Genomic DNA, 8,393 nt, shown 5'->3' with positions numbered 1-8,393 from the left:
CTGTGGCCGCAGCAGCTCCGGCTGCACGAGGAGGAGGAGGACGCTGGTCCCCGAGCGAGGAAGGGCTCGGCAGGCTCAGCCCGCAGGAGGCAGGACAAGGGAAGAGTCGGAGCCACGCAGGCAGGAACAGCGGCAAGTCAAGCAGGCAGCGATCCCTCGTTATTGCTCCTAATGAGAGCATTGAGGACCACCCAGGGAAAGGCGGCGGAGCTGAGAGGAGGAAGGTCACTGCATCCCACGGCCCAAAGCCCCCTCCCCGTCGCAGCCGGATGGATGGGTACTGCTCCACACCACACACACTATATGTGTATGTTTACATCCATATATACCTCCGGGACAAGCAGCAAGGACCAACCTAGGCATCGCAGCCGCTGTTGCAGCCTCCTCCCTCCTCCCCACCCCACTGACGATGGAGTGGGATGGAAGGTAACAGAGAACACGTGGCAGTAGGAAAGCTGCAGTGTTCAGCTTGAACCCGGTGTGAGCAGCCTTGAAACCTCTGCTGGAGCTTGGCTCACACCAACTCCATCCCCAGTTTTCAGGGAGTCAACAGCAGCGTACCCAGGCCCCCCCCAGGCAGCAGCTGCTCGAGAGACCTGCTGCCAGCTCGGTCTGCCCAGAACAGATTGGGTTTTTCTTAAAAAAACCACCCACAAAGCAGCACTTTCTGAGAAGAGTTAGAAAAATCACTTATCGTGAATCTTTTGACCATATTTCTCTATCTTTCATCGCTGCACACATCACCAAACCCATCTCGCTGTTGCTGGGCTCTTGATAAATGGGGTCTTGCCTGGAGTTACCAGCGAGGCTCTGCACCCGCTGCCAGCCCTGCTGCTGACCAGGGGAATTAATAAATCACAAGGGAGAGAGGGAGGAAAAAACCCCAACAAATTGTTTTGCAACTTCTGCCAAAATTTCTTTCCAGAGCCCAGCCCTTGTGTCTGGAGATAAAATTGACTGCTGCAACAGCAGCATCCCTCTGGACAGCCTCCGCACCGCGGGCTTCAGAGCGAAGCAGGGATGCGGGCAGCCACGCTGCATTAAATCCCACCACAGTTCAGCTCCTCTGTGTTGCAGGGGTGTCTCTTCAGCAGCTCTGGCAGCTAAACAGTTCCCATCGGGTAACGTGCTGGCGGTTACTTGCCAGCCACAGCGCTTCCCTGAAACGCTTCACGCTTCACTCGGTGGTTGTGCAAACGGGGGGTGGCCGCAGGGACAGGAAGGTGACATGGCTGCAGTGATGACAGCGAGTGTTTAACCACAGGGATGCTCTCCAAAACGTTCCTCGAAAACCCCCGCCCCCAGCACAGTCGGGTGTTCCCATGAGAAGTGCAGACAGCCTGGGGTCCGGCACCCACGGGGGTTTTAGGAGGATGCAGGTCCCCGAACGCCCGGCGCCTGGCTCTCCTCTCCACACACCGGTGATGGGAGCAGGGGGGATGCGGGGACCTGGCTGCAGGAATGATGGGTGGTCACAATCCATCCGGATCCTGCCTCGTACCACATTTCTCAGGAGCGTCGCAGCCCTTCAGCTCTTGCAAACCTGCAACCGAACAACGTGAGCTCATCTCCTGCAAGATCTGCTCTCCACCAGGACAGCCCAGGCTCTGCGGGAGGTTTTTCCTTATTGCTTTTGACTTTCTTCTTAACAGGTTCCTGTAAAAGCTGATGCTAGAAGGGTGCAGGCTCCAGCCGCTGGCCCGAATCACTCCCTCCACCGAGGGAAATGCTGCAGCCCTTGTAGCTCTGAAAACCTGTACATCCCCCATTGCCCCAGGGCACCCCGAGCTCCCGCTGAGACACCGGCCCTGGGAGAAAACCAAATGGGAATTCTCTTCCCATCCCTTTGCAATACCAGGACAGGAGCACCGCGATCCTCCCTCTGCTCTTCCATTTCTAAAGCACAGCACATGCACACACACAAATCAAACAGCAGAGAGGGGGAAATAAAAAAAAAAAAACAACAAAAAGCAAGGCAGCAGAGCTGTAAAACCCCATCTGGAGAGATTCCAGCCCCGAAAGGTGAAGCATCGCTTGCCTTCAGAGCATCCCATAGCTCAAGCAAACGACTTGGCCCATGGGGATGCATTCCTCCAGCGCCCAGCCAAGGTAGCTCCGCGCAGAGATTACCCTACAAGGGCAGCCACGGCCGCTCGCTCCCGGCTCTCTATCGCGCCGGGGAGAGGGACGCCTGCCTCCTCCGCAGGGCAAGCAGGCAGCTGCAGCAGCCCCCCGTGCTCCCGGGGCGGGGTTTGGGGGCTGCCCTCGTCCCCAGGTGTGGGTGCACAGGGGAGATAAGGGTGAGCAGGTCCCTTTCACTACACACTGCAGGGTTTTGGGTTTTTTTTTGTGATGGGACACAGAGATTTTGGTCCCTGCAGATCTTGGGCTGTCTTGGAGTGATGCAGAGCCCTGGCAGGGAGCGTGACATGCCAGTCACCACACAGTCATCTCTGCCAGCTGCTCTCCTCTGGGAGGATGTTAAAGCATAAAGCTGATGCTGACTTTGCAGAGAAGTGGCCAAATCGCACTCTGCAGTGGAGATGCTCACCCAAGGGTGCAACGTCACCTGCGCATCAGCTGCGGCAGCAGGAGGCTGCGGGTCACTGTGCTGCCTGCCGGGAGGGGACCGGTACCTGCTGGGGACAGGAACACAGCAGTGCGACCACCACCCTGCAGCTCCTGCAAAATCTCCCGGGGTTGCCGTCCTCACCGAGTGTGAGGCCAAATGGCTGCATAAATCATAGAATCACAGGATGGTTTGGGTTGGAAAGGACCTTAAAGCCCACCCAGTGCCACCCCCTGCCATGGGCAGGGACACCTCCCACTAGCCCAGGTTGCCCAAAGCCTCATCCAGCCTGGCCTTGAACCCCTCCAGGGATGGGGCATCCACAGCTGAATGTTCATCTGCCACAAAACACGCCAAGACGATTCTTGCCCATCGCCACTTCTGCTGTGCAGCGACGCTGCTGCTGTCGGGGCGGTTGCGTGGCTGCATTGCAGAAACCACCCGTTGCTTGACTTGCCCCTGCTTTCACCACAGCAGCCAGGCAGGGCTGAAAACAAGTGACACCACCATGGCGGTAACACTGACATCTGAGATGGGTTTGCTTCCAGGTGGTGAGGATGAGGAGGGGAGGGCTGGTGTGGGAAGGCAGGAGGGGAGTGGGGCGGCCACGGCAGCAGGCTAACGGCACATGGAGGGGCACGAGCACTGGGGTTATCTCAGTGTCCCGTCTGCACTTTGTACCTTTGGAGAATCACTCAGAAAAGACTTCTGCAAAGGTCTTGGAACAGATGCTTGGAAACCTTCCTCTTGCATGCCATGGGGCTCAGAAAGCAATACGCTTAAGTGCATAGAGAATGACAAATATTAAATACGAGGGCGAGAGGTCCTTGAGGGTGGGCAGCCCTTGCAAGGCTGCCAGTGTGTGTCTGGGTGATGGACACCTGAAAGGGTCTTGGAGAACATCTCCACATTCCTGAGCAGAACATCTGCAGGTCGCACCAAGCCAACCGAGCTCAGCCACGCACTTTCGCTTGCAGACACGTTGCCTCCCAAAACTGAGACAGCAGAAAGCTCAGAGGGGCCGGGGGGGATGGAGGCAGCAATACATGCACGGCATGCAGGAGGAGGGGATGGAAGTGACCGGGGTGATGGGGGGACGAATGTCAAACACTGCGACCACAGAGAAAACTGAAGAGTTTCAGCTTTCTGCCGCTTCAAGGAGAAGGAAAATCCAGCGTAATGGAAACACGACTGATCAAAGGAGAACGTTTTCCATGCAAAACCTGAACCAGCAGAACTCACAGCTAGACATTTGCATCCCTCAACTCAGCACCCTTGGCCAACCCTCAGATTGTGGCTTCAAAAGGTCCCAACGCTGGAGACCATCCCCAAGCATTGCGTTGCAGAGACCAACAGGTAGCCTGGCCCCCCCTGGCCAAAACTGCCATGCAAACGGCTGCTTCACTGGCTTTTTAGACCTTATTTGAAAGCAAAACACAGAGGCCAGTGTGGGAAAGGAGACCCTGTCTGGGAATGGGGTCCCTGGGCTCCACTATCAGCTGATTTTTCCAAGCCACATTCCCCCAGCTATGGCCCAAGCAGGTCCCCAGCACACATGAGCAAGGCTTTGGAGGAAGCGCAGGAGTACGGCATTCAAGGAGGAGACATGTAAGAAATCCAACCCTTGCTCTGGAGTCCGGCAGGTTTTCAACTGGTCCTCCCCGCTCCACGTGTGTCTTACTGTCCTGAGAATGCCTGGTAAAAAAAATCACAATACCAAAAAAAAGTGGCTTTTTGAGGTTTGTTTGTTTGCTTTTCAAAGCCCAAAGGAATTAGGAAGATGCAGGATTTCAATTATTTATTTCAAACACGACGATTTAAGCGTGATTTTGCCTGGTAGCTGTGATGGAATAGCTGCATGGAAACCCTGCTGGATGAGACACAGAGTCACCCATGAGCATCAGCAGCACCGTGACCGTGGGACTCGAAAGGATCAAACGCCTGCCAGAAACCCCACTGTGCTCGGAGCCGTGCTGGCAGAGCCGAAGAAAAGCCCTTCCTCCAACAGGGCTGAGTTTTTCTAGAGAAATGAAAAGTGTGGGTGAAAGAAAGAATCATCCCCAGATCACAGATGGTGAAGTGAAGACGGAGGGCATGCACGGGATGCAACAGCCAGGAATTCAACCAGCTCTCCTATGCCCCAGCCCAGTGCCGCACCATGTTCAAACAAGCCCCGGTGATGGAAAGCACCTATCGATCAGTCTGTTGAGAGATGCAACAATTAAATAAAAATCAGCTAGAAGCAATTTCTTGCTGCTCCCTAAAAACAGGAGCCCCAGCACCTCTGTTTCCCAGTGGAGGCTTTGCTGTGGTTGTGCATCAGCTCGCCACAGAAAGGAAAACTGACGGGAGCACCTCCAGCAAACTGGGAGCTGGCAATGGGGAGCACCACCAGTTTGTGCTCATTTACTGCTTGCAATAACTTCCCATCCCGTATTTCCAGCTTTTTTCATGGTTCTGCTCCATAAGAAGCCAACCAGGGCTGTTACGATGCCCCGAATCCCTCCCTGCCAGGGCTGGACAGACCTGCCTCCAACCCCAAAAGGCAAGAGTGGCTTTGCAGTTTTCCCGAGTCATTATTCAAGGGTGAAGGTAAGGGAGGGGTTTGCTAGGATGCTGGTTGCCTAAGGGGGGAAAAAGGGTTTGAGCAAGAGGATGCTGTGAAATGACACCCTGTCCCCACTCAGGTTGCCCATCTGTCCCCCAAGGGCCACCACACCTTCCTCAGGCAAGGATGGTGTCTCCTGCTCTTCTTCTCCCTGCAGTTGGGGCAAACACACCCTAAAAAATGAATCAAATCTGTTTTCCTGGAGAGGGGCCAGCCCCATGGTGGGCACAGCACTGCTCAGCAGCCGTGGCCCCGCTGCCAGGAAAACCTGCAAGATATCACCCACAGCAACATCTTTTGCAAGAAACGGAAGAAAAGATGATATCACCTCTTTGGAGGGCTGCCTAAAACCAAGCTGTGATTTACAGCAGGCAGCCCAGGAGCACACGGGAACCGCTGCCCGGGTGTCACAGGAACTGCTTCTCCTCCGCGTGTGCCACGGGATGGATCCTGAGAGGTGCCGGCCAAGGGCAACCCCATTAAAACCAGTTTCTAACACATTCAGCTCTCATTTGGTCTTAAAATAGAGGCAGCGAGTACAAGATGAGGATGGCCATAGAGGAGTGGAAAATCAAGGGGAAAAAAATAAAGGATTTGTGTTACAAACCAGTGTCTGACCTGTTTTGCTTTATAAGAGAAGGGATCCAGCTCCCAGGGGTTCACGAGCAGCTGGATGAACACACGTGGCAGATTTATTGAGTGCTCCAGCTCCTCAGGGAGTATTTCAAGCAGACGTTAAGTACCAACTGCTCTGTCCGGCGTGGCACCCGGGAAGGAAGGGGGGAGGAGAAAAAGTCCCTTTGTCACAGCAAAGGTGGATGAAGATGCAGGTGCAGACACCACGCAAGCAGAGGAGGTGAGCGAGGTGTCCCCGAAGCCACCGCCAAGCCCAAGCAAAGCGTCATGGAGCAAACATAACCCGGTGTGGCGCAGCCCACGCTCACCATCCAGGTGGTTGCGGGAAAGGTACTTGAGTCCTTCGTCCAGCAGGATAACGGGCAGGGAGATTTTCATCACAACCACCCACTGCGGCCAGCTCAGCGGAGTCACCTGGAAGATGAGCTGCAAGGCAGAAAGGATTGGACATGTCAGTAGGGAAGGAGGTGGGATGGTTTTTGTGTTTGTTTTAAAGGATGGATTGTTGTGTGGCACAGGTTGAGAAAGGGTCACCCCAGGTACAGAGGGAGGATCCAGACAGCCCAAAGAGCTGGATTTCTTCAAGGTCTGTGATGATCCCAAGGTGGCTCTTGGCCAAGATGAATGAAAAATAATGTCCTTCGCCTCTCCTGCAGAGGGGAAAGTGAGGCACAAGCTAGGACTGGATGTTCATGTGCTCACAGGCACTTAGCAGGTGACAAGGGACAATGTAACCTCCTGGGCACAGCGACATGCTTCATCCTAAGCATCCTTAGGCATCAACCGAGGCATCACCAGCATTGGACTGCAAAGGGAGGTGATGCCTCCAAAAGGGGCTAACCTACCTTCTGGAGACATCTACACCCCTTTATGTTGCCTATAACGAGAGCTTCTGACTTAGGTAAAGGCTCATCAGGGGAAAGTGGCTCCTGGTCCCCACGTTGGTTTGAGTCATGGCACATGGTCCTGAGGGCACATGCTGGGGACAACCATCCCAGAAGCTTCCAGACCCAAAGGTTGCTCCGGGGATGTCCTCACCCACAGGAGGAGGTGGCAGAGGGCACTCACAGGCATGGGCTTGACGTAGAGGATGAGGAAGTGCAGAGCCATGGACACGACGATGGCCCCCAGCAGCCAGATGTTGAGCCATGGTGGCATCCGCAGCAGCGACTGGTTCTCAGAGACACTGCGAAAGCAAGGGGACAGCTTCAGCCATGGTAACCTCCTGCTCCCTGCACCTGCCCAAGCTGGGGGTTCCCACTCCTCTCCTAGGTGCAGGGCCATGCGCTCTAGCCCTTCTCTTCCAGACTGTTCAGCTTCAGGCTTTGGTGCGATTGGGATCTGGACATCCATCTCAACACAACCAGCCATGCATGGATTAGGACCTGTCGTTAACAGGGCCAAACGACTAACAGACAAGGATCTAGTTCTCCCTCCACCACTATCGACAGCAGCACACTGCCTTGGAGGAATTTATTTACAGCAAACCCAGTGGTCCCCTGTGAGGATGCTCCGAATGGCTCTCCTGAGTCAAAGCAAAGCCCTCAGCCCACCAAGAGATGCTCAAGGAGATGCTACCCCAAATCGGTCATGCACAGAGCGTACAGAGCAATCCTGCAGCCACCCTACCTGTTCAGAGCGTTGCACATTTCAATTGTCACCAGCACGGACAGAGCCATTGTGGTTGGGTATCGGGACTCGAAGATCTCGCAGTCGATGCCTTCAAAGATGGGGTTGTCCTTGGTGCACCTCATGAAGTTCCTCTGTCAGCACAGGAAACCGCTGATAAATACATGGCAGAGCAGCAGTGTAGGAAAGGCAGGAAAGAGGAGGAAGAGGTCGACTGGTTGGGGGCACGTGGTGAACCTTGATTATTAGGGTTGCTGTTAAATACCCTGCAGTTCAGAGCAATTGATAAAACTGTGTAAAGTCACCCAGTGTCTGCTGCACTTGGGGCTGGACAGTGGCTTAGAGATGTTCACGTGCAGTTAATAAAGTGTTTGGGCACACACACGTCTCCATCAAAAATACATCTTCCATTGCACGTGACATTGGGGTGCGATGGCACCCACCTTCCCACCACCTTGTTTGGACCTACAGTAATGTAAAAGTTGATCACTTTCAATGTGGGATCAGGTGCAGGAGCTACTTCCAGCTCCTTTGGATGAAGTTTTCCCTGCCATGGTGGTTGCTGGCAGAAGCAAGGCTAGAAACATGAGTCTGAGGGAGAGAATTTGCTTTTATTTTAAATTATGGTCTTCTCCACCAGGAATCTGGGAATACCAACAACCACAGAAGAAAGGTAGAGGAAAGACCCCAACGCCTGAATCCATGCCTGATCCATGCCCTCACCCATCTGCTCAACACATCGGCCCGTTCCCCTCCTGACTCACCAGCTGATGGAAGGAGACCTGCGGTCCCTCAGCGTCGTACAGGAACCACCAGGTCGCTGCGCCCACCGTGGCCAGTCCCACGTACACTGCGGCCAAGAGAGACACCCTTACCCCCAGCACCCGGCAAGGAGCCCCCCACCCCATGGCACCCCATGGCCTGTCCTCTGCCCACCGGTGCCGGTGGGGG

General features: G+C 54.8%; 1 protein-coding gene across 1 annotated transcript in view; it reads right to left on the bottom strand.

Moving 5' to 3' along the window:
* LOC104462055 (sarcoplasmic/endoplasmic reticulum calcium ATPase 3-like) overlaps positions 1 to 8,350 on the bottom strand; it is an 8,676-nt gene extending 326 nt beyond the window's left edge. Inside the window, exons 1-4 of the mRNA XM_010073846.1 lie at positions 8,207 to 8,350; positions 7,443 to 7,576; positions 6,882 to 6,999; positions 6,122 to 6,239 (exon numbers count right to left, since the gene is read on the bottom strand). Coding sequence (XP_010072148.1) covers positions 6,122 to 6,239; positions 6,882 to 6,999; positions 7,443 to 7,576; positions 8,207 to 8,350 — 514 coding nt within the window. The remainder of the gene's footprint in view (positions 1 to 6,121; positions 6,240 to 6,881; positions 7,000 to 7,442; positions 7,577 to 8,206) is intronic.
* Between the last annotated feature and the right edge of the window lie 43 nt (positions 8,351 to 8,393).

This window comes from Pterocles gutturalis, unplaced genomic scaffold (genome assembly GCF_000699245.1).
Source record: "Pterocles gutturalis isolate BGI_N339 unplaced genomic scaffold, ASM69924v1 scaffold43482, whole genome shotgun sequence".
Lineage (NCBI taxonomy): Eukaryota > Metazoa > Chordata > Aves > Pterocliformes > Pteroclidae > Pterocles > Pterocles gutturalis.
Note: the sequence above shows the minus strand (reverse complement) of the source record. Positions and strands in the feature narration are given on the sequence as shown.